The 25,995-nt window shown below is 40.3% G+C and overlaps 1 protein-coding gene across 2 annotated transcripts in view; it reads right to left on the bottom strand.

The window, feature by feature from the left end:
- RB1 (RB transcriptional corepressor 1) overlaps positions 1–25,995 on the bottom strand; it is a 156,267-nt gene that overhangs the window by 80,410 nt on the left and 49,862 nt on the right. For both annotated transcript variants that reach the window (XM_002720723.5, XM_051832230.2), the window contains exons 13-17: positions 19,947–20,063; positions 18,254–18,310; positions 18,134–18,165; positions 17,972–18,048; positions 15,738–15,934 (exon numbers count right to left, since the gene is read on the bottom strand). In XM_002720723.5, the coding sequence (XP_002720769.1) occupies positions 15,738–15,934; positions 17,972–18,048; positions 18,134–18,165; positions 18,254–18,310; positions 19,947–20,063 (480 nt within the window). The remainder of the gene's footprint in view (positions 1–15,737; positions 15,935–17,971; positions 18,049–18,133; positions 18,166–18,253; positions 18,311–19,946; positions 20,064–25,995) is intronic.

Genomic DNA, 25,995 nt, shown 5'->3' with positions numbered 1-25,995 from the left:
ATGTTTAAAAATTATCCAGGCCGGCACCGTGGCTCAATAGGCTAATCCTCCACCTGCGGCGCTGGCACCCTGGGTTCTAGTCCCGGTCGGGGCGCCGGATTCTGTCCCAGTTGCTCCTCTTCCAGTCTAGCTCTCTGCTATCCTGGGAGTGCAGTGGAGGATGGCCCAAGTGCTTGGGCCCTGCACCCGCATGGGAGACCAGAAGAAACACCTGGCTCCTGGCTACAGATCAGCGCGGTGCACCGGCTACAGCGCGCCAGCCGCAGCAGCCATTGGGGAGTGAACCAACGGAAAAAGGAAGACCTTTCTCTCTGTCTCTCTCTCTCACTGTCCACTCTGCCTGTCAAAAAAAAAAATAATAATCATTATCCAAAAGGAAATATAGAACAAACACAGCTGGGTTAAAAAAGAAAGAACAGAACTTCAAGCAACTACTTGTGGCCAGAGATTCCTACGAAACAGGTAGCAGAAGCCAATAAAACGATTTTACAAACAAGCATGTAATGCAGTGGGTTAAGCCATTACTTGCAACACTGGCATCCCATACAGGAATGCCAGTTCTACTCCCAGCTACTCTGCTTCCAATTTAGCTCCCTGCTAATGCACCTGAGAAGGCAACAGAAAAGCACCTGGGCCTCAGCTACTGCTATGGGAAACCCATACATGGAGTTCCTGACTCCCAGCTTCAGCCTGGCCCAGCCCTGGTTGTTGTGGCCACTTAGGTTGTGAACCTGCAGATGGAAGATATTTCTGTCTGTCTGTCTGTCTGTCTGTCTCTCTCTCTGTTACTCTGCCTTTCAAATAAATGAAAAAATACTAATTTTTTTTCAAAATAATGACCAAAACTTCCAAATATGATGAAATCTAAAAGCCTACATATCCAAGCAGAAACCTAACCAAAACAAACATAAAAAAAAACTAAACCAAGGCACATAATAACCAAATTGCTTTAAATTAACAACAAAGAAAATCTTACAAGCAGTTAGAGAAATCCCTTTACATACAGATGGATACAAGGTAAATTTCTTCATCAAAAACAATGCAATGAACAGGGAGTACAGCAACATTTCAGGAACACTGGAAGAAAAAAATTTATCCACATAGAATTCTATATCAAAGAAAAGATCTCAGGGGCAGTGCTGTGGCATTGCAGGTTAAGCCACTGCCTGCAGTGCTAGTCTCACACAGGCAACAGTTCAAGTCCCAGCTGCTCTACTTCCAACCCAGCTCCTTGCTAGTGGACTGAAAAGCAGTGGAGGATGGCCCAGATGCTTGAGTCCCTCACCACCATGGGAGACCTGGGGGAAGCTCCTGGCTCCTGGCTTTGGATTTGTCCAGCTCTGGCCGTTGAGGCCATTTGGGGAGTGAACCAGCAGATGGAAGACCTCTCTATCTCCCCCTCTCTCTGTCTGTGGCTTTGCCTCTCAAATAAATATATAACTTTTTTGTTTGTGATAGCAGTTTTATTAAAGTCTTTGTGTGCTCTGGTGTTGGGACTAGGCTGAGATTAGCATTATACTGTAATACAGTAAGAGGTATTGAACTAAGCCTGCTTGGCATCCCTAGTTAACAATTTATAGTACCTCAAAAGAAAAAAAGAAAGTCAAAGGAAAGAACCTGATGAGTTTCCTTCAGGATATATAAATCTTTTTTCAAAAAGAAAAGATTTTCAAAAGCTAGTGAAATAGGGGTGTGTGTTCCATCTAGTGTTTAAAGACACTGATTAAGACATCCACATCCCAGGAGCTGGTGCCGTGGCTCACTTGGCTAATCCTCTGCCTGCGGTTCCAGCATCCCATATAGGTGCCAGTTCTAGTCCCGGCTGCTCCTCTTCCAGTCCAGCTCTCTGCTGTGGCCCGGGAGGCAGCGGAGGATGGCCCAAGTGCTTGGACCCCTGCACCCGCATGGGAGACCAGGAGAAGCACCTGGCTCCTGGCTTCGGATCAGCGAAGTGACGGCTGTAGGGGCCATTTGGGGAGTGAATAAATGGAAGGAAGACCTTTCTCTCTGTCTCTTTCTCTCTCTCTCACTATCTAACTCTACCTATCAAGTAAGTTAAAAAAAAAAAAAGTCCTTCCTCTGGATTAAAAAAAAAAAAAAGATATCCACATCCCATTTGAGAGTACTTGGATTTAAAATCCAGTTCTGGCCCCCAACTCCAGCTCCTATTAATGCAGACCCTGAGAAACAGTGGTGATGGCTCAAATAATTGAGTTTCTGCCACCTTATGGGAGACCTGGATTCGGTTCCCACTTCCCAGTTTCTGTCTGACGCTGCCCTGGCCATTGTGGGCATCTGAGGAGTGAACCAGTGGATGAGAGCTCTCTTTCTCTATCTACATGTCATTATTTCTTCTCAGATAAATAATTTAAAAAAAAATTTAAATAATAATTCATCAGATATCTCTCTCTCTCTCTCTCTCTCTCTCTCTCTCTCTCTCTATATATATATATATATATATATCAAGTTCTATAGGAAGAAGGGAAATAATACCAGATGGAAATCTGGATCTACACAAGGATTGAAGAATTCTGGGAAGTTAATATATGAATAAAAATACTTTTTCTTTTATTCTCTTTAAAAGATAATTGATAGTTTAAAGCAAAAGTAATATCAATGTATTATGGGTATTTTAAAATAATTTTTATTTATTTATTATTTATTTGAGAGGCAAAGTTACAGACAGAGGGAGAGACAGAGAAAGGTCTTCCATTGGGGCCGGCACTGTGACACAGTGGGTTAAAGCCCTGGCCTAAAATGTCAGCATCCCATATGGGAGCCAGTTTGAGTCCCAGCTGCTCCACTTACGATCCAGCTCTCTGCTATGGCCTGGGAAAGCAGTAGAAGATGGCCCAAGTCCTTGGGCCCCTGTACCCACGTAGGAGACCCAGAGGAGGATCCTGGCTCCTGGCTTTGGATCAACGCAGCTCCGGCCGCTGTGGCCACCTGAGGAGTGAACCAGCGGATGGAATACCTTTCTCTCTGTCTCCACCTCTCTCTGTAACTCTGTCTTTCAAATAAATAAAATAAACCTTAAAAAAAAAAAGGTCTTCCATCTGCTGGTTCACCCCCCAAATGGCTGCAACAGCTGGAACTGGGTTGATCCAAAGCCAAGAGCCAGGAGCTTCTACCAAGTCTTCCACGTGGGCTACCTTCCACTGCTTTCCCAGGCCATGAGCAGAGAGCTGGAAGGGAAGAGGAGCAGCTAGGACATGAATTGGTGCCCATATGGCAGGCTGATGCTGCAGGCAAAGGCTTCGCCCACTATGCCACAGCACAGGTCCCATATTAGGGGTTTTATAACTTAGGTTGATGTAAGATGTGTGACAAAAATAGCACAATGATTGGTAAGGGAAAATCAATGTACACTGTTCTAAGGTCCTTGTATGTGAAGTGATGTGATACTATAATGAAATTTAAACCAGTAAGTTAAAGAAGCATATTATAAAGCAACCAAACAAAAAGGAAGAAGTGCAGCAAAGAAGTCTACAAAGGATAAAATGGATGAAAAATATTCAATGAAAAAAAGTTAGAAAAAGAAGAAGAGAACAAAAAGGAGATGGGACAAATAGAAAACAAATAGTTGGGGGCCAGCACTGTTCCGTAGTGGGTAAAGCTGCTGCCTGCAGTGCTGGCATACCATATGGGTGCCAGTTCGAGTACTGGCTGCTCCACTTATGATCTCACTCCCTGCTATGGCCTGGGAAAGCAGTGGAAGATGGCCCAAGTAATTGAGCCCCTGTACCCTCATGGGAAACCCAGAGGAAGCACCTGGCTCCTGGCTTTGGATCAGCCCAGCTCCAGCCATTGTGGCCACTTGTGGAGTGAACCAGCAGATGGAAGATCTCTCTCTCTCTCTCTCTCTCTCTCTCTCTCTCTCTCTCTCTCCATCTGCCTCTCTGTAACTTTGCCTTTCAAATAAATAAATAAATCTTAAAAAAAAGCATGATGGAGAATTTAAACTGAAACACATCAATAACCACATTAAATTTAAACCTGATAACCATCTCAATTAAAGGCAGAGATTGTCAGACTAGGTTAAAAATATAGCAGGAATCAACTATATGCTTCCTATAAGCCCACTTTAAGTACATATAAAGACACAAATGGATTAAAAATAAAGAGTGGGAGAAATACAATAATACTTATAAAAGTAGTAATGGCTTTAGTAATATCAGCCAAAGTAGTTTCCAGAACAGAGAATACCACTGAGATAAAAGTCTTGCTTCATAATGATGAAGGGGTAAATTTGCTAAGGAACCTTACAGTTTTAATTGGTTATGCTCCTAAAATTCTGTGTGTGAGACATTGGACTAAAAGATTTTTTGAAAGGAGGGACAGTAATTTTGCTCTTCAGGACCTCTCTAGTTCTCTGCCCACTTGGTCTCTCTTTCTCCTGATCACTTCCCTTACACAGAGAAGATTTCAGCCCCTAGTTCATGCTCCTTGCTACCACGTGTTCTCTGTGACTTCCTCTTGGTTCCTGGACCTCCTCATTTCCAACGGCCCTCATCTTCATTCCAATACAGTCATGCACTGCCAAGTTCATGTCTTAGAATACATTAAACAATCATCAATGTTCTGTCTCTGGTATATTAAGTTGAAACATCCCACACTGACTATAATCTCTTACTTTCTACCTGTTGTTCCCACTGCACCTACTAAATTTCATTAGAAGTACCTATGTCTTTTTTTAAGAGATATTTATTTATTTTTCCTAAAGAAAGCTTTTATTTAATGAGTACAAATTTCACAAGTACAACTTTTAGCATACAGTGATAATTTCTACCGTATCTGCCCTCGCAACCACACTGCCACCCCACATCCTCTTCTCTCTCCCATTCCCAGTCTCATTCTCCATTAAGATTTAATTTCAATTAACTTTATACACAGAAGACCAACTCTACACTAAGTAAAGACAACAACTTGCACACACACACACACACACACACAGAACAAGTTTTACAGCAAATCTCATAATACAACTCATTGAGGACAGAAGTCCTGCACGGGAAATCAGTGCACAGTGACTCCTGTTATTAATTTAACAATGAACACTCTTATGTATGATGTCGGTGATCACCTAAGGCTCTTGAAATGAGCTGCCAAGGCTATGGAAACCTTCTGAATCCACAATCTCTGACATTATTTAGACAAGGCCATAAGCAAAGTAGATGTTCTCTCCTCCATTCAGAGAAAAGTACATCCTTCTTTGATGGCCACTTCTTTCCGCTGGGGTCTTTCTCATAGACATTCTTCATGGAGGACATTTTTTTGCCACAATGTCTTGGCTTTCCATGCCTGAAATGCTCTCATGGGCTTTTCAGCCAGACCAGAATGCCTTAAGGGCTGATTCTGAGGTCAGAGTGCTATTTAAAGGGATTGTCATTCTATGAGTCTGCTGTGTGGACTGCTTCCCATGTTGGAACATTCTCTCCTTTTTAATCCTATTATTATTATCAGACATTTAATCTTATTTATATGATCCCTTTAACACTTAATCCTATCTATATGATCACTTTACCACTTAATATGGTCACTTTACCACTTAAGATGGCATTTTTACCACCTGTTCCTGTGTCCTTTTAATAATTGGTTATTTAATTGAGAGATGAGACACAAGGAAGACGGGGAAGAGGCAGAGATAAGGGGAAAAGAAAGAGAAGAAAGCACACTACCATCTGCTAGTTCACTCCTCCAAATGCCCAAAAATCCAGGAATGGGAAGGGGCAAAGGTGGGAGCCAGGAACTCAATCCAGGTCTCCCTCATGGGTGGTAGGAACCCAGTCACTTGAGCCATCATCCGCTACTTCCCAAGGTCTACATTAGCAGGAAGCTGGAGTCAGAAACCAGAGCTAGGAATTGAACTCATGTCCTAAATTGTGTCTTACCCACTAGGCAAAAAGCCCACTCCCTTCTATATCTTTTTTTTAAAGATTTATTTATTTATTTTAAAGTCAGAGTTACACAGAGAGGAGAGGCAGAGAAAGAGAAAGAGAGAGGTCTTCCATCTGTTGGTTAATTCCCTAACTGGCAGCATCAGCTGGAGCTGCACTGATCCGAAGCCAGGAACCAGGAGTTTCCTCCGGATCTCCTGCATGGGTGCAGGGGCCCAAGGACTTGAGCCATCTTCTACTGCTTTCCCAGGCCATAGCAGGAAGCTGGATCGGAAGTGGAGCAGCTGGAACTCGAACTGGCGCCCATATGGGATGCCAGCACTGCTGGCCCCATCCCAGTTTCTTAAAACCTTTACTTTGTAATTCTCCTCCTGTCTCCTCCATGCAGCTGAAAACTCCAAGCCTTAACACTCAAATCACTCTGACCAGCAACCTCAACTTCCTTGCCCCATTATGATTCTATCACTTCTGCTTAGTCATACCTGCTAGCCTGGTTCAGTCCTGCTGTTCACCTTTTCTAATCTCATATCTCACCGCTAAGAGATATTAGGGAAAAATACCATCACACTGAGTTGTGGTGGCCCTACAATTGCACAATTTCTACCCTCCAAATTGTCTTTGGAACTGCCAAACAATCCTCTTAACTTTCACTAGTCAATTGTCATTGTTATCCTCCAGAGCAACAATTTCAAATTGTACCCCTTCTCCTCAAACTTCAGACTATGTTATTTTGTATTCCTCCTCACCTCACCCCCACATACTTCCACCAAATTACCTCAGGTTTATTTTACCTTCTTTTAAAAAAATCCTAAAATGAAAATTTTCTGAACGTCCCACCAAGCAACTTACCTGCTCTTACTATTTCCACTTTGCTCCAGCATTATTTGCCATTACACATGCTCCTCTGAAATGTGACCTCCCCTCTCCTAAAACAAGAGATGGCACCTATTCCCTGTTTCCCTTGAATCTGATTGCTTTTACCAACAGAAAAAAGCTTTTAACTTATAGTTCATTCATTCACTGATTTTTTGAAAGGCAGAGTGACAAAGAGGGAGAGACATAGAGAAAGAGATCTTCTAGTTGCTGATTCACTCCCCAAATGCCCACAATAGCCAGAACTGGGACAGGCCTGAAGTCAGAAACCATAAACTCCATAAGGGTCTTCCATCTGGTGGCAGGAACCCAAACACTTGGGCCATTATGTGCTGTCTCCCAAGCACATTAGCAGAGAGCTGGATTGGAAGCATGGAGTAAAGTACAGAGTAGTCAGAACTCAAACAGGCACTTCAATATGCGATGTGGGCATCCCAAGTAGTGGTATGGTCCTTATAGAAGCCTTCTGGAAGACAGCAGCTATATAAGAAGTATAACTATCCTAAAACCAAAATGTTGTGAGAAGCACAGCTTCTCAAGAGTAGACCAGAAGAATGAGATGCCACATGGAGGAGGGAAAGAAGGAAGGAGGGAAGCAGGCAGAGGCAATTGTGTACCAAGTGGCAGCAAAGTATCGGACTTGTGAGTGAAGAAGCTTCTTGGAAGTAGATACTCAACCCCAGATGCCTGCTGGCAGCACATGGTCAAAATCTTCTCAAATTCCTGACCCATGAAATTGTAAGCAAAATAAAAGGGTTGTTTTAAACCACTAATTTGTTTTCCAGCAACAGAGAATATTCCTAATGTCTCTTTTCTATCAACATGTAAGTCCTACTTCACCCATTAAAAAAAAAAAAAAAAAAACCACTCGCCACTTCACACACCTCAAGCTATACCTTTACTTCAGCTCTATCACCATTTACCTTAATAGGCAAAACTCTCATGAAAAGCCATCAATAATCAGTCTGCATTTCTTTATCTGTCATTCACATCTCGTCCTACCCTCACCACTTCATTAACAGTTCTTGCTACTGTCCTTATTGCTACTTTTCAGTTCTTACTGGCTGCTTCTACTGTATCTAAAACAGCAAGCACTCACTTGGACTCTAATGTTCTCTCTCTTCATGACACCACTTCGGATATTCTTCCTGTCTCTCTGGTTGCTCTATTTGTTCTATTTCCATCTCTTTTAGGCATAGGAATCTCTTTTCTCTTCAAGGTTTAAGTGTTGAAGCTCTTCAGGATTTTATCTTCAGCCACCTTCCTGTCTCACACTACTTTTTTCCCTTGGGTGGTCTTATCCATTCTTCAGATTTCAGTTTTCCAGTAAACATAAGGTTTTTTTATTTTTTTTAATTTTTATTTATTTATTTTATTTTTTTGACAGGCAGAGGGGACAGTGAGAGAGAGAGAGAGACAGAGAGAAAGGTCTTCCTTTGCCATTGGTTCACCCCTCAATGGCTGGCGTGCTGCGGCCGGCGCACCACACTGATCTGATGGCAGGAGCCAGGTACTTATCCTGGTCTCCCATGGGGTGCAGGGCCCAAGCACTTGGGCCATCCTCCACTGCACTCCCTGGCCACAGCAGAGAGCTGGCCTGGAAGAGGGGCAACCGGGACAGAATCCGGCGCCCCAACCGGGACTAGAACCCGGTGTGCCGGTGCTGCAAGGTGGAGGATTAGCCTAGTGAGCCACGGCGCCAGCCCAGTAAACATAAGGTTTAACAGCTTTGGAGCTAGAAAGACCTGAGTTCAAATCACAGCTCTGCCAGTTAGCTTCTGTGGTGGAAAACAAGTTATTCAACTTCTCTAAGTATTCATTTCCTCATTTAGAATAATACCACCTCATTCGTGGCTTATTAGAAAAACTGAATGACATTATAAGTTGTCAGCAAAGTGCTCAGAACAAGGTAAACTGCCAATAAAAGGTGGCAGTTTTTACTGTATCTGTACAGCAGTTCTCACATTCACATTCCCAGCTTTTCCCAAAGTCTGACAAAAATATCCAGCTGCCATTTGACACCTCTATTTGAGTAATCTGCTCATGATTAATCTAAACTCCACATAATCAAATGGAATTCATCTTCCCAAACAAATCTGATCCAATCCTAGGTATTTTATTTTAATGAATGACACTACTATATCCTTAGTTACATAAGCCAGAAACTTGGGTGTCATCATAAGTTAACCTCTCTCTGTGCCTTACTCACCCTTATATCACTAACTACTACATCTTATAATACAATGTCAAGTACTGTTTTAAGTGCTTTAAGTACTTCACAAGCATTCACTCATTTAAAATGAGGTGTGTACATGTAATAAGATGTAAGGTGAAGGGAGGAAAGAACTTCCACTTTGACTATGACTTTGTCTAACTAAGATCGGATTGGTGAACTCAAAAGGCTTCCATAGCCTTGGCAGCTCATGACAAGAGCCTAGGGGGATGACTGACGCCATAAACAAGAGTGTCAATTTGTAAAGTCAACAACAGGAGTCACTGTGCACTTACTCCTCATGTAGGATCTTTGTCCTTAATGTGCTGTACATTGTGATTTAATGCTATAACTAGTACTCAAAAAGTACTTTACACTTTATGTTTCTGTGTGGGAGCAAACTGTTGAAATCTTTACTTAATGTATGCTAAACTGATCTTCTGTATATAAAGAGAAACGAAAATGAATCTAGATGTGAATGGAAGGGGAGAGGGAGCGGGAAAGGGGAGGGTTGTGGGTGGGAGGGACGTTATGGGCGGGAAGCCATTGTAATCCATAAGCTGTACTTTGGAAATTTATATTCATTAAATAAAAGTTAAAAAAAAAACTTTTGTTGATGGGGCTCTTATCTATTAACACAAGTATTTACTGTATCACACTGATCAAATGCTAATTTAATTAAAGTTTAATTAAAGCTGAGAAATTTTTCAAATATGTATTTAAAGAATAAATCAGCTACATATTAACATAAATTAACACTCATAAATAATCATATCCCTTAAAACAAAAAATTAGAACAGTGGTGCTCTTTTACAATTTTGCGTTTCTTTAATATCTAGATTAATAAAAGAGACAGGACTCCTCTAACGGGCTGGTAAAGCCGCCACCAGTGACACTGGCATCCATGTGGGTGCTTGTTCAAGTCCTGGCTGCTCCACTTCTGATCCAGTTCCCTGCTAATGGCCTGAGAAAAGCAGCAGAAGATGGCCCAAGTGCTCGTGGCCCTGCACTCAGTTGGGAGACCTGGAAGAAGCTCCTAGCTCCTGGCTTCAGCCCATCCCACTGCAGTTATCTGGAGAGTGAACCAGCAAATGGAAGATCTCTCTCTCTTTTCTCTCCCTCCCTCATTCCCTCTCTCCTTGTGTCTCTGTAACTTTCAAATAAATAAATAGATCTTTCAAAAATTTTAAAAATTTAAAACAAGAAATATGAATTTGCTACTATATTTCTACACTTACTTTGGTACAACACATTGTTTTGGTTGAAGTATACACAGAAAATCTTGCCTCAATGGAAAAAAGGAAGAGTATTTTAATAGGCTTTTTCAGAAAACTGTTGTATTCTTTTTTGATAGTACACAAAAACTCAACAAGTGCTAGTTTCTTAAAGGTTACTTGCAATGTGGAATTGGAAACATCAATGAACAAAACCAAACTTCATATTCTAAGACTTTTAAATTTGCTGGTTTATTTTGAACTTTTAATGAATCTTTTTTTAAGAAAGATTTATTTATTTATTTGAAAGTCAGAGTTATACAGAGAAGCAAAGATAAAGAAAGAGATTTTCCATCAGTTCATTCAATTCCTAGAGGGTCTCAACACCCAGGGCTAGCCTAGGCTGAAGCCAGGAGCCAGGAGCTTCTTCCGGGTCTCCTACATGTGCAGGTGGGGCCCAAGTACTTGGTCCATCTTCTGCTACTTTCCCAGGCCATTAGCAGGTAGCTGGATTGGAAATTGCCCAAACTGGCATCCATATGGCTTTAACTGCTATGGAACAACATCGACCCTTTCAATGAATCTCTTACTCATGCTTACTTTTATACCATGATATATAGGCCATTTAGAAATATTAATTCATTGAACTATGTGGATCTTCCAAATGTTGACAGCTTTCTTTACACAATACTTAAAAAGCACATTTTCTGGCCAGTGCCGTGGCTCACTAGGCTTATCCTCTGCCTGCGGTGCCGGCACCCCGGGTTCTAGTCCCAGTTGGGCCGCTGGTTCTGTCCCAGTTGCTCCTTTTGCAGTCCAGCTCTCTGTTGTGGCCCAGGAGGGCAGTGGAGGATGGCCCAAGTCCTTGGGCCCTGCACCCCATGGGAGACCAGGAGGAAGCACCTGGCTCCTGGCTTCGGATCAGCGCAGCATGCCAGCCGCAGTGGCCATTTAGGGGGTGAACCAACGGAAGGAAGACCTTTCTCTCTGTCTCTCTCTTTCACTGTCTAACTGCCCATCAAAAAAAAAAAAAAAAAAGTGCATTTTCTGATTTAATCAAAAAGACTTTTAAGAGTTGATTTAGCTCCCATTCTAAACACATGCACTTGATTCCTTTCACATTCTCTTAATGCTGAATAATTTATTTTTTTTTTATTTTTTTATTTTTTTGACAGGCAGAGTGGACAGTGAGAGAGAGAGACAGAGAGAAAGGTCTTCCTTTTCCGTTGGTTCACCCTCCAATGGCTGCCGCGGCCGGCGCGCTGCAGCCGGCGCACCACGCTGATCCGATGGCAGGAGCCAGGAGCCAGGTGCTTTTCCTGGTCTCCCATGGGGTGCAGGGCCCAAGCACCTGGGCCATCCTCCACTGCACTCCCTGGCCACAGCAGAGGGCTGGCCTGGAAGAGGGGCAACCGGGACAGAACCCGGCGCCCCGACCGGGCTAGAACCCGGTGTGCCGGCGCCGCTAGGCAGAGGATTAGCCTAGTGAGCCGCGGCGCCGGCCAATGCTGAATAATTTTAGAGTAATACCTTGACACTGTTAGTGTTATATTGTAAGGATTCTAAATTCTTTCATTTTTCTTAAATGAGCATTATTCTTTTGTTTGTTTGAACAGGCATTATCTTTGCTGATCTTGAACTGCACGCTACCTCATGGGCAGCAAGTTCAGTCTCAGTTCAGATCTCTTGTCCTTCATTAAGCTGCTCTGTGTCACACAGGAATGATTAAGGTTTCAGTAAGAGATATGAGTAGACAGATTTGATGCCCTTTCTCTGGCTCTTTCCCTTGCAGGATTCTTCTATTTTCTTCAGTGACCAAGGTTTCCTTAGCTTCTATTTTCAAGTTTCCTTGGCCAGAAATTCCAGTTTTCCTGCTGGAAATTCAATGGCCCTTACCCTCAGCTCCTGTACTTAGCTCAGACTAAAAGCCTGTTCCCCAGCTCACAGCTCCCCTCCTAAACAATTACAGTCAGTTTTTCCTGTTCAGAGATTTCACTGTTTTTTTTTTTTTTGTATCCTGTATAGGATGTACACTGGCCCATTTTACAGGAGGTCATTTGGTAGGGTCTTCTTCTTTCATCAGTAGCTGAACTTGTCTCCCACAGAAGGTTTTTATCTGAGGAACTGGCATAACATCTGCATTAGAAGATTTCTCTGGCTGCTGTGAGGGAAATGGTCTCAAAGTAGCAGATGGGAGATCAAAAGGAAGAAACCATTAAAAAAAAAAAAAAAAAAAAAAAAAAAAGGAAGAGACCACAGTGGTTCAGGAAAGACAGACCACTTACAGAAGAGTGTCTGGTGTATCTTGGCTTATAAATATTTATTTTAAAAATCTGTTAAGTTTTTTAAATACTGAAACCAAGATATCCAAATCTCATTCTACCATTTGCTGATATTATGAACTTCTAAAAAAATTTCATAGGTCTAATCACTTGGAAGTCATTTCATCTAACCCTTAGTTACAGTGCATTCTAAATCATTTCTAATCTCCCAAATTTCAGAGAATGACATTTTACTAGATTTTTTCATTAGATTGTCCCAATATCTTATTCTTATACATAAGCATATCTCTCTGGGAAGAAAAAAGGGCAGAAGTGTGTTTTTTTCCTTATTATGATTTCTCAGGACTGTCAAGCAAGGATGTTGAACTTATTGCCCCACATAATCACTAAAAATACAGTGATGGAGAAGGGCATTTAGCCTAGTAGTTAAGACACCCAAGTCCAGATGGGATTCACAGCTCTGGCTCCTGATTCCTGGTTCCTGTTAATGCAGATCCTGGGAGGCAGCAGTAATGACCCAAGTAATTGGGTTTCTGCTACCCATGTGGCAGATTTGGATTGAATCCTGGGTCTCAGCTATACTCTAAGCCAGGGGCTGTTGCAGGTCTTTGAGAAGTGAACCAGTGGATGAGAGTTTTTCTTTGTCTGCTTCTCAAACACATTTTAAAAAAATAAAAATAGAAAATTATTTTTTCATTGTTTTAAGATTTTATTTATTTGAAAGGCCAAGTCACAGAGAGCGGGAGAGACAAGAGAGAGCAAGGTCATCCATCTACTGGTTCACTCCCCAAATGGCCTCAACAGCTGGAGCTGGGCTAGGCAGAAGCCAGGAGCTAGGAGCCTCCTCCTGGTCTCCCATGTGGGTACAAGGGCCCAAGCACTTGGGCCATTTTCTACTGCTTTCCCAGGAGCATTAACAGGGAACTCAAATGGAAGTGGAGCAGCTGGAACTTGAACCAGCACCCATATGGGATGTCAGCACTGCTGACAGAGGCTTAACCTACTACGGCACAGTCCCAAGTTGCCACTTCTGATACCGGCATCCCATATCAGATGTTGGTTCAAATCCTGGCTGCTGTGATTCTGACCCAGCTTCCTGTTCGTGTGCCTGGGAAGGCAACAGAAGATAATCCAAGTACTTCCGCCCATCACTCATGTGGGAGGCCAGGATATAGTTACTGACTTCTGGTTTCAGCATGGCCCAGATCTGGAAATTATGTCCTTTTTGAAGTGAACCAGCAGAGAGAAGATATATTTCCCTTTCTGTCTGTCTCTATCACTCTACCTTTCAAATAAATAAATCTTCAATGAAAATAATCTGTAGTTCCATCCCTCAGAAATACCACATTTGGAATCTAAATTCAGAGGCTTATGATTTCCAGATTATCCCGTTATAATTAAACCTATACTTTTTTCCAAACTTTAGGACTATCGCTTCTTTCTCTCCATTCTCAAAAATAAAAGAATATGGTTTAGAATCCTTGAATGCCATTCATTAACTAAAGAGGCTTGAATATAAGCATTTTTAAAACAGTGAATTTCTATTACTTCCTCCACAATTTTCAGAGCCTTCTTAAAACCACTTTCTGCAATGCCAGCATCCCATAAGGGCAATGTTTCACGTCACAGCTGCTCCACTTCCAAAACAGATCCTTGCTAATGGCCTGGAAATAGCAGTGGAAGATGGCCCAAGCATTTGGGCCCCTGCCACCCACCTGGGAGACCCAGATGAAGCCCCTGGCTCCTGGATTCAGCCTGGTTCAGCCCTGGCTGTTGTGGCCATCTGGGGAGTGAACCAGTGGATGAATGATTTCTTTCTCCTTCTCTCTCTCTCTCTCTTTCTGCCTCTCTGTTACTCTGCCTTTCAAATTAACAAATATCTTTTTTAAAAGTACCATTACGATGTCTACTCCAAATCAACGAATAGAGCAGATGGTCAATAAATTTGTGGGGACGGAAATAGAGTTAACTCTTTAAAAGAAATAAGAAGAGTCCATTTCAGATGATATAATCAAGTCCTGATTTCAATTTTTGAGAGAAGAGGATGTATAAGCTTCCGAAAATAAGTACTTTATTTATTTATCCATTTATTTATTATAGGTACTTTCATTTAATCCTTCAGATTCTGCAAGTTTTCTTCCAACCACTCATTTTCTTATCAAGAGGAAGCTGATTCTAAAAGTAGTTACCAAGTTCAATAATAGCAAAGCAATACCTTCCTATCCTCTCTTCTCTATTTACCATGTGTACATAGCAATATAAGGAAACACCAAGAGAGGATTATCTTAACCACCAAGTATTTCAAAAATCAAAAAATTAAAACTAAGGTTAAATTGCAGAATAGGATTCTAATGTATCTGAAGTCTTAGTGCTTTAATTAGCATTTCTACAGACTAGTATAATCAAGTTTGAGGATCCCTTATCTGAATTGCTTGGAAACAGAGGTTTTTCAGATTTCAGAGTTTTTCAGATTTTTGAATATTTGCATAGACTTTACTGCTTAAGCATCTCTAATTAAAAAATCCAAAATGTGAAATGTTTCAAATTCTGAAATTTTGAGCACTATGTTGGCACTTTATACAATTAAAAAAAACTTAATCACAAATTTGATGAATTACAAGCTATTATCCAACTATCCAGATGTGAGGAGCACAACAAAACTTTCAAGTATGTTATTACTACTATTTAAGAAGTACCACTTTTATTAAAATAAACGCCTTATCAATACCTTGCCCACAAACAGAATACTGGTAGAACATGATTTATGCCCCTTAATGCTTTATAAAATACCAATAATCCAACTACAGTGTAGATTTTTCAACTACAGTGTAGATTTTGTGTGATCTTTAACAGTGGAACAAAAACAATCCTAGTAAATTGAACAAGAAAAATGCTTTTTAATCATCTAAAACAGCATATTCTCAAAATTTTTATTTTGTTGAAATTTAATAATACATTTTCAAAGGCAACACCTGTATTTTAAACAAATTATCTGAATACTTTAAAGAATTCTCCTTCCTTTTAAAGTGCTATGTTTTAAGAAAAGCTATTTCTAAACAGATCAGTGTATTAGGTGGTTTGGGGAACTCAAATAAAACTCCATTTTGATATTCCACCAGATTCTCATGCTATATACTGAAATAATACTATTCATTAACGGCATATTGGTCTTGAGGTAAATGCTAAGAAGCACCTCACAGTAACAGAGAGTTAGCCAAATATAAATGAATACCTTAAATTATTTTAGCTAGTTACTTACTGAAAGCCATGCAAGGGATTCCATGATTCGATGCTCACATCGTTCTAAATGTTTTATCATTTCTCTTGTCAAGTTAGCTTCAGCTTTGATAAAACTTTCAATCACTTTGTAAAAATCAAAGGCTTTTAAATTAAGTACATTCAGAATCCATGGGAAGGACAAATCTGTTCCAGAATCAAGATTCTGAGATGTACTTCCTAAAAATAAAAGAAAAAGCATATAGATATGAAATGTTAAGACTTGAACTAAGTATTTTCACTTGGAAGGTCTTATCAAACAAAGAATTAAAACACAGTAGGAAGATTAAGCAATCTTTATTTAGAGTAAATTTTTTTAAAGATTAATTCATTTGAAAGGCAGAGCCCCAGATAGAGAAATAGAGACAAAGGTCTTCCAATTTTGAGCCCATTCCCCAAATGGCTACCATGGCCAGAGTTCAGTGAAACTGAAGCCAGGAGCCCCATCCAGGTCTCTCATGTGAATGGCAGGGACACAAATACTTGGGCCATCATCAGCTGCTTTCCCAAATACATTTGCAGGGTGCTGGATCAGAATCAGAGCAGCCATGACTCGAACTGGAACTCTAATATAGGATGCCAGCATCATAAGTGGTGGCTTAAACACTGAACCACACCACCTAAATCTTCAGCAGAAATTTTTAGTTATGAGTCTGTAGACTCTTGGAAAATAGACTTCCATATTTCAAGTATATGTGAATGTTATAGTTTCCTTAGAGTAAAGGCTCATAGGTTATATCAGAATTTCAAAAGCTTAAATATCCTAAATTTATATTATAGACAAGTTTAATATCTTACCAGCAATTTATTAGCATAACCATGTTAACTCTCTCATTAATCCTGAGTAGAGGGAGAGAAAGATTCTTTAAAATTTTGCTAATTTCACTAGTTAGAAAATAGCATCTCATTTTTTATGTGTATTTCTTGGTTAGTAAATAAAATTTTCCACATCTATTTAGTAATTTTATTCCCTCTCTTATTAATTGTGTATTTTTTTGTATCCTTAGATAAATGTCCCTCTTTTGTTTTGGCAACTAAAAATTTTTAGGCATTTGTAACATTATTTGCAAAACAGTACATATTTAAAATTATACTTTAAGAAAATACCATTATCAGGGGCCAGCATTGTGGTACAGCAGTTTAAATCACTGTTTAACCCATATGCATCTCACATTGGAGTGCTGGTTTAAGTTCCAGCTACACTACTTCCAATCTAGCTCCCTGTTAATGCACCAGGGAGGGTAGTAGATGATGGCCCAAGTGCTTGGCCGAGCCTCTGCCACTCGTGGGGAAGACCAGATGTAGCCTGGCTTAGCCCTGGCTGCAGCAGCAATCTGAGGAGTGAACCAGTGGATGAAAGAGTCTCTCTCTCTCTCTTTTTTTTTTTTTATTTGACAGAGTTAGAGAAAGAGAGAGAGACAGAGACAGAAACAGAAACAGAGAGAAAGGTCTTCCTTCCGTTGGTTCACTCCCCAAATGGCTGCCATGGCTGGCGCTGTGCCAATCCGAAGTTAGGAGCCAGGTACTTCTTCCTGGTCTCCGAAGCGGGTGCAGGGGCCCAAGCACTTGGGCCATCCTCCACTGCCTTCCCGGGCCACAGCAGAGAGCTGGACTGGAAGAGGAGCAACTGGGACAGAACTGGCGCCCATATGGGATGCTGGTGCCGCAGGCAGAGGATTAACCAAGTGAGCCACATTGCCGGCCCCAGATTCATTCTCTCTCTCTCTCTCTCTCTCTCTCTGTTGCTCCCTCTCTCTCTGACATTCCATCTTTCAAATAAATAAACAAGTCTTTAAAAAAGAAAGAAAGAAAGAAAAGAAGACACTATTATCAGCCTTTGCTCTGTTTTTCTGATGGATTCTCAAAACCGTGGAGATTACTGCAGTGCTTCCACTTTTGTACAGGATACTCCTCTGGCATTTTACAATCTTATGGGTCTTGGAAGAGATTTCAGTAGGCACATTTACTGGATTCAGCATGGTCAGAATAGAAGCCTAGCAAAATACTATCCTCAAGAGGACATGGAATGATTCAGATAAGCCAATTAAATGGCTTATGATGGCCTAGGATATTCTTCAGTATATACTGATCTAAAGTATACATTTCTTCTCCTTAATTTCACATTGTTCTATGTCCCAAAAAAGACACAGCACACCTGAAAGATTTTTTTTTACTGTAAATTGAGCCAAAATGTTTATTTATTAAAATTTAACTTACTGCTATATGTAGCCATTACAACTTCTAGAGCACACGCCAATAAAGACATATGAAAGATGTTGTCATTCAGGAGTTTGCTAATGAAAAAAAGAAAAAATGATTTTAAAATCTTTACTTTTAGAAAAAAGAAAAGAATGCTATACTAAAACTAAAAAAAGTTACCTAAAATTTTGAATGGATAATCGCTCTTCTTCCTAAAACAGATAATTTTAAAAATAGTTTAGTTGAGACCTTCTTTGGGGCAACACTGAATTTATTTCAAGTATATTCTTTTTAACTTACTGATTTAAGCATGGATTCCATTACTCGGTAATATAATCGGACTCCAAGTTTGTATCGCTACAAACAAACAAAAAAAGAAAAAAAAATAAGATCCCTCTACTCTAGAAAAATTACAATTACAATGTTTTTAAGTCTTTAAAAAATTTTTTTTGAAACACCCTTTTGACCTTTCTTAGAAATAAGGCTACCAAGAGTTGACAAATTAGCTTGTCTAAACTTAAGAAAGACTTCAGGGGCTGGTGCTGTAGTGTAGCACGTTAAGCCTACAGGGCTGGAATCCCATACAGGCACTGGTTCAAGTCCCAGCTGCACTGCTTCTGATCCAACTCTCTGCTAATGTGCTTGAGAAATCAGTGGAACATGGCCCAAGTCCCTGGGCCTCTAAACCCACATGGGAGACCCAGCTGAAGCTCCTGGCTCCTGGCTTCAGCCTGGCACAGCCCTGGCCATTGCAGCCATTTGAGAAGTGAATCAATGGATGGAAGATCTCTCTCTCCTTCTCTGTCACTGAAACTCTGCCTTTCAAATAAATAAATAAATAAATAAATCTTTTAAAAAAAAAAAAAACTTCAATATAAAGTGATGGTTAACATTTCCAGTAAATTATCAAGAGGGTAGATCCACTACCTGATTTTCCTTTACTCCATTTCAGTTACGCCATTCAAACTAAGGGTATGTTAAGTAACTGGTACTACTGAAGCATTTCATGAGTATCGTGCTTAACAGTAATTCAAAAATTTGTGGAAAATTGGAATTAAAGGGTATCCCCTAAATTTTGAAATTCATGCATAGCTTTATTTCATAATATACATTTTCTATGAGCTTTCTAAAGACCCTCCTCATATAATATTTTTTGAAATCTATAACATACACTTTCCAAAATGGCTGTCTGGGATTCAAAGAACAGTCTCTACCCATCAAACTTAGTAAAACTGGACAGGCAAAAACCAGACCAAACTGATCTTATCAGCAAAAAAGTTTTAACCAAATAACCTAGTAGTTGAAAGAATAACTAAATTTCAGATTTACACACACACACACACCATACTCCTTCATCCAAAATTAAGAGCATAAAACTAAAAAGTTGGTTAAAACCCTGAAGGCAGCAAAATGTAACTGGAATAACTATGTATAGTAGATTACAGTTTTCAAACTTACTTTTATATATTACCTTCATTAATGTCATACAACAAAACAGAATACAGAACCTGAATCTCAGAGAACTTAAATGATATGTTCATAAATGGTAGAACAAGATATAAACCCAGGGCTGTAACTCCAGATTTTATACATTCTTATCCAATATACTGATTTTAGATTTTCTGAAATAGTAATATCAATCAGAAATGGCATGTATAGTGTACTCCCATTCACATAAGTATAAACATATGTGAAAATTCCTACATATAGAAGTCAAAGCATACACACCCTAGCTTTAATAATATCAAAGATTTTAATTATTTTCTTACTTGTACTTTCTAAAATTACAATTCACATGTGTGCTTTTGATTTTTTTGTAATGCAATTCAAAGTGCTTTCCCAGTTTCCCACAAATAGCAGCCTACACAGGCAGCTGGCATACAGCATCTGCTAATAGTTTATCTATTGGTCATATACTATTATAGTATTTATACAATCTGCAGAGATGCTACCTTTCTATACTGTGGCACCAGTAAAAATAAACTTTAGTTACCTGTGATCCAATATCAACACAACCCTGTCCCACAGCTTTGGCAAATTTTTCTTTAAAGATGCATCCAATATCCTTCACTCTTTTCAGAATATTTTCTTTTGGATTCACTGTGCAGTTCTTTAAGAGGTATAAACAGAAATCAACATTGAGGATTAATTTAATTAATCAGAATTAACATTTGCTGTTTCATAATATATGACTTTGAACTTTCAATTATTTATAAGAAATGTGTAATATTTCCAAAATAAACTTAGCATATACAACTACAAAGAATAAATAGGCCACAGATTTTTCAGTGGATGTTAGCGACCAGAAAACATTAGAGTACAATTTAAAAATCCTATTATCTATATTTTCTGCTGTTAGGCTAAGGGAAGAGCAGATTTGCCAGCATTTCCATCCATAATATATTTGTATAAAATGCCTCCAATTAAGATTTATTTATTTTTATTTTTTTACTTATTTGACAGGTAGAGTTAGTGTGAGAGAGAGAGACACACACACAGAGAAAGGTCTTCCTTCCGTTGGTTCACCTCAAAAATGGCCGCCATGGCCGGCACTGTGCCAATCCGATGCCAGGAGCCAGGTACTTCCTCCTGGTCTCCCAAGCGGTACAGGTGCCCAATCACCTGGGCCATCTTCCACTGCCTTCCCAGGCCACAGCAGAGAGCTGGACTGGAAGAGGAGCAGCCAGGACTAGAACCTGGCACCCATTTGGGATGCTGGTGCTGCAGGTGGAGGATTAGCCAAGTGAACCATGGCGCCGGCCCCTCCAATTAAGATTTATATTAACATGCATGTTAATACCCCAAAAGCTCATGAAGTAAAAATAAGGTCTGAGCCTGGTATTGCTTTCTAATTTAAAACTGTGTTTTGAAAGAGTTAAGAATTATTGGGGGTGGGGGGCTGGCACTGTGGTGCAGCAGGTTAACACCCTGGCCTGAAGTGCCGGCATCCCATATGGGCACCGGTTCAAGACCCGGAAGCTCCACTTCCAATCCAGCTCTCTACTATGGCCTTGGAAAGCAGTAGAAAATGGCCCAAGTCCTTGGGCCCCTGCACCCACTTGGGAGACCCAGAAGAATCTCCTGGCTTCAGATTGGCGCAGCTCCAGCCGTTGCAGCCAATTGGGGAGTGAACCAGTGGACAGAAGACCTTTCTCTCTGTCTCTGTCTCTGTCTCTCTCTCTGCCTCTCATCTCTCTGTGTAACTCTTAACTTTCAAATAAATAAATCTTTAAAAAAAAAAAAGAATTATTAGGGTTAGCATTGTGGCACAGGATTAAGGTCTTGCTTGAGACACCCACATCCCACATTGTAGTGCCTGGTTCAAGTCCTGGCTACTCCATATTTCTAATCTAGCTTTGCTGCTAATGTGCCTATGAGGCAATGAACAAGGCCCAAGTTCCTTTTACCTACATAGGAAACCTGGATGGAATTCTTGACTTCTGGCTTTGGACTAACCTAGGTTGAAGCTACTGTGAGCTTTTGGGTAGTGAACCAAAAACAGATCTCTCTCTTTCTCTTTCATCTTTCCCTCTCTGTCACTCTTCCTTTCCAAATAAATAATTTTTTTTAACTTTTATTTAATGAAGATAAATTTCCAAAGTACGACTTATGGATTACAATGGCTTCCCCCCCATACCGTCCCTTCCACGCACAACCCTCCCCTTTCCCACTCCCTCTCCCCTTCCATTCACATCAAGATTCATTTTCGATTATCTTAATATACAGAAGATCAGCTTAGTATACATTAAGTAAGGATTTCAACAGTTTGCTCCCACACAGAAACATAAAGTGAAAAATAATAGATGATTTTTTTTAAATGATGATGAAATCAGATCAGACCTATTGTCATGTTTAATCCCAGTGAGAGTCAAGTTGGGAATTGATAATTTCTTTTTTTTTTTTTTTACAGAAGATCAGTTTAGTATGCATTAAGTAAAGATTTTAACAGTTTGCACCCCCATAGAAACACAAAGTGAAATATATTGTTTGAGTACTCGTTATAGCATTAAATCTCAATGCACAGCACATTAAGGACAGAGATCTTACATGAGGAGTAAGTGCACAGTGACTCCTGTTGTTGACTTTACAAATTGACACTCCTGTCTATGGCATCAGTAATCTCCCTATGCTCCAGTCATGAGTTTCCAAGGCTATGGAAGCCCTCTGAGTTCTCCGACTCTTATCTTGTTTAGACAAGGTCATAGTCAAAGTGGAGGTTCTCTCCTCCCTTCAGAGAAAGGTACCTCCTTCTTTGATGACCTGTTCTTTCCACTGGGATCTCACTCACAGAGATCTTTTGTCACAGTGTCTTGGCTTTCCATGCCTGAAACACTCTCATGGGCTTTTCAGCCAGATCCGAATGCCTTTAGGGCTGATTCTGAGGCCAGAGTGCTCCAAATAAATAATTTTTAAAAGGATTAATCATTAAACTACATTTTCTGAAACACAAGATAGGAAAATAGTGACGAAAGAAATTCTAATACATATTAGGCAAAGCTGCATCAACTTTAATAATTAAAACATATCACATAAAATATAAAATGAAAATCATGATGTATTATAGCAGTATGTTTTTCATATTGTGATGTTAATATATATATATATAAAACAAGCATGATTCTAACTTACTAAAATATAAACATGATTCTGATTTGCTACACAGATTGATTTTGTTTTAAAATCTTTATAGAGGGGCCGGTGCTGTGGCATAGCAGGTAAAGCTGCTGCCTGCAGTGCCAGCATCCCATATGGGTGCTGGTTCGAGTCCCAGCTACTCCACTTCTGATCCAGCTCTCTGCTATGGCCTGGGAAAACAGTGGAAGATGGCCCAAGTCCTTGGGCCCCATGTGGGAGACCTGAAACAAGCTGGCTTTGGATTGGCGCAGCTCCAGCCACTGCGGCCAAATGGAGAGTGAACAAGCAAATGGAAGACTCTCTCTCTCTGCCTCTCCTTTTTCTGTGTAACTCTGACTTTCAAATAAATAAATAAATATTTAAAAAATAAATAAAATCTTTATAGATCAAATACATTAAAATATTACACATTAGAAAACAGTCTAAAATTAACTATAATTTTCCATGTAACATATACAATGTCATTCAAAAATTTAATTCTAGAATATTAATAATTGTATATTATTATATGAAAACAATACACAAATTTTAGAAACATATAACAAAGAAGTATTTCCAGGCCTAAATCACTGTTGCCAAAATGTTCATTAAAATGTCCACAGATTCTAAAACTGAAAGACAGGAAGGTCTCAAGTTTAAAAATGAAGACACATGAACTGATAAAGTCAAAAAAAGAAAAAAAATGTAATGACTTTCAATGAACACTCACTCTGAGATAGGCAGTTTGTCAGATGTGCACTAAACTTCAGAGTTAAGCTGTTAAGCTTCATTAAAAGTCAAGCTTTATATTGAAGCTCCAGGAAATATTTTTTTATTAAGATTTATGTATTTATTTATTTATATGAAAAGCAGACTGATAGAAAAAGACAGAGACAGAGAGGGATCGTCCATCTGCTGGGTTCACTCCCCAAATTGCTGCAACAGCCAGAGCTGGGCAAGGCTGAAGCCAGGAGCCAGGAACACCATTCATGGGTGGCAGGTACCCAAGTACTTGCCTTATCTTTTGTTGCCTTCCCAGTTGCATTATCAGGAAGCTGCATGGGAAGCAGGGTAACCAGCATTCCAATATAGACTGCTGCTGCGGCAGGCAGCAGCTTAACCCTCTGTGCTGCAACGCTAGCCTCTCCTGGGAATTTTTAAAGCAGAATTTTCTGCTCAAGTAAAGTAATCCAAAACAAAAAGAACTCCTACATATTCTAAATGTTGGAGGACATATTCAAAAATAATCTTTGAGAAGGAAGAAATTTATCATTCTTTTAGCTTCTATCATTACCCCTTGCTAAAAGTTTTAGGTAACTGGGTAGCTACCTCTTGGTAAATCTTCATGTGTTACAGACAACCCATAAACAAATGCAATATTATCCAAGCTAGACAAACAGTTCTTTTTAAAAAAAATTTTTTTTATTTGACAGATAGAGTTAGACACTTAGAGACAGAGACAGAGAGAAAGGTCTTCCTTCCATTGGTTCACTCCCCAAATGGCCACTACAGCCAGGAGCCAGGTGTTTCCTCCTGGTCTCCCATGCAGATGCAGGGGCCCAACCACTTGGGCCATCCTCCATTGCCTTCCCAGGCCACAGCAGAGAGCTAGACTGGAAGAGGAGCAACCAGGACTAGAACCCAGCGCCCACATGGGATGCCAATGCTGCAGGCGGAGGATTAACCAATTGAGCCATGGCCCTGGCCCCAGACAAACAGTTCTAAGCCAACACAATTATGACTATTCTGACAAGTACAACTACTAATTCCTGGGAGGAACATAGCAAGAGAATAAAAATCACAGGTAGGATATGGTAATAACTAAGTTGTAAACTACAAAAAAAAGTACATAATTACTGCAACAAACCAAGTTTAATAAGTATGCTGGTTTTATATCCAGTTTCCATGGAATGGGATTTCAGCAGATACTAACCCTCAACTGAGTTTAGATAAGGAATGAAGAAACAAGCAAGCAATACAGATGCTAGTTTTCATTCTCTCTTCCTTTTTTCAGGGGAGGGAGGGTAGCAGGATCTTTCAAGTATCAAACTCAAAGTCTATTAGAAGTTTGCAAACTGCAATGTACACAGACCCAGGCAAGAACCATATTATGAAAATGGGTTGAATAAAGGATAAAAAACAGATTGTAGGGCTATGGCCAATATTAAGTCCTATGTAACATCACATTCAAAGATCTGTTTTTAAAGATATATTTATTTTATTTGAAAGAATTACAGAGAGGGGGAGAGCTGAGAGATTTCCATCCACTGGTTCAATCCCCAAATGGCCACAACAGCCAAGGCTGTGCCAGGCTGAAGCCAAGGGCCAGGAGCTTCATCCGGGTCTCCCATATGGCTGCAGAGGCCCAAAGACTTGGGCAATCTTCCACTCCTTTCACAGTGGAAAAATCACAGGCATGAGCAGGGAGCTGGATCGGAAGTGGAGCATCCAAGACCAGAACCGGTGCCCGTATGGGATGCTGTTTTAACCCGCTGTGCTACAACGCTGCCCCCACATTCAAAGATAACAGAAGCAGTCAGAAAAGAAAAGATAGATTAACCACAAAGAAGCAACAATTCAGGGAAGGTGTTTGGAGCAGTGATTAAGTTACCACTTGGGATGTCTGCATCCCAGATTTGAGTGCCTAGTTCAAGCCTTGGCTTCTCTTCTTCAATTCACCCTTCTGCTAATACATTCCCTGGGAGGTAGCAGATGATGGCTCACGTATCTGGATCCCTGCCACCCATGTGGGAGACACAGACTGAGTCCGGGCTCCTAGCTTCAGCCTGGCCCATCCTTGGCTGTTGCACACATTTGGGGAGTGAACCAGCAGATGGAAGATCTCTGCCTGTCTCTCTGTCTCTCTGCCTTTAACACAAATAAATTCTCCAAAAGAAAGAACAGAGTGACAGAAGATTTCTTAATTAGCAACAAAGGGAGCCAAGTAATAGTAAAGTAGTATGTTTAAAATAATAAAGTAATATCTTAACCTTTTAATAGAAAGTAAATGTCAGCTAGAGCTAAGGATCCAGTTATCTTACTAAAATTGAGGAAAAGGATATTTTCAGACAACAAAACCAAGCCTTGAAAATTCATTCCAAACTAACTTCACTAAAGGAATTATTAAAGAATATTATCTGGGAAGAGGTATTTGGGCTACCAATTAAGACTCCTGCATCCCACATCAGAGTACCTAGGTTTGATTCCCAGCTCCATTTCCTGACTCCAGCTTCCCACTGAAGCAGACCCTGGGAGGCAAAAGAAAATGACCCAAGTAATTGAATTGCTACCACCCCTGTGAAAAACATGGATTTAGTTCCTGGCTCCTGACTCCTGGCTGTGGCCCTAGCCCTACCCTGGCCACGGTAGGCATTTGGAAAGTAAACCAGAAGATGTGAGCTCCCTCTGTCGGTCTCTGTCTCTCACTT

Source organism: Oryctolagus cuniculus, chromosome 9, assembly GCF_964237555.1.
Source record: "Oryctolagus cuniculus chromosome 9, mOryCun1.1, whole genome shotgun sequence".
In the NCBI taxonomy this organism is placed as follows: Eukaryota; Metazoa; Chordata; class Mammalia; order Lagomorpha; family Leporidae; genus Oryctolagus; species Oryctolagus cuniculus.
This window is presented reverse-complemented; position numbering and strand designations above follow the sequence as displayed.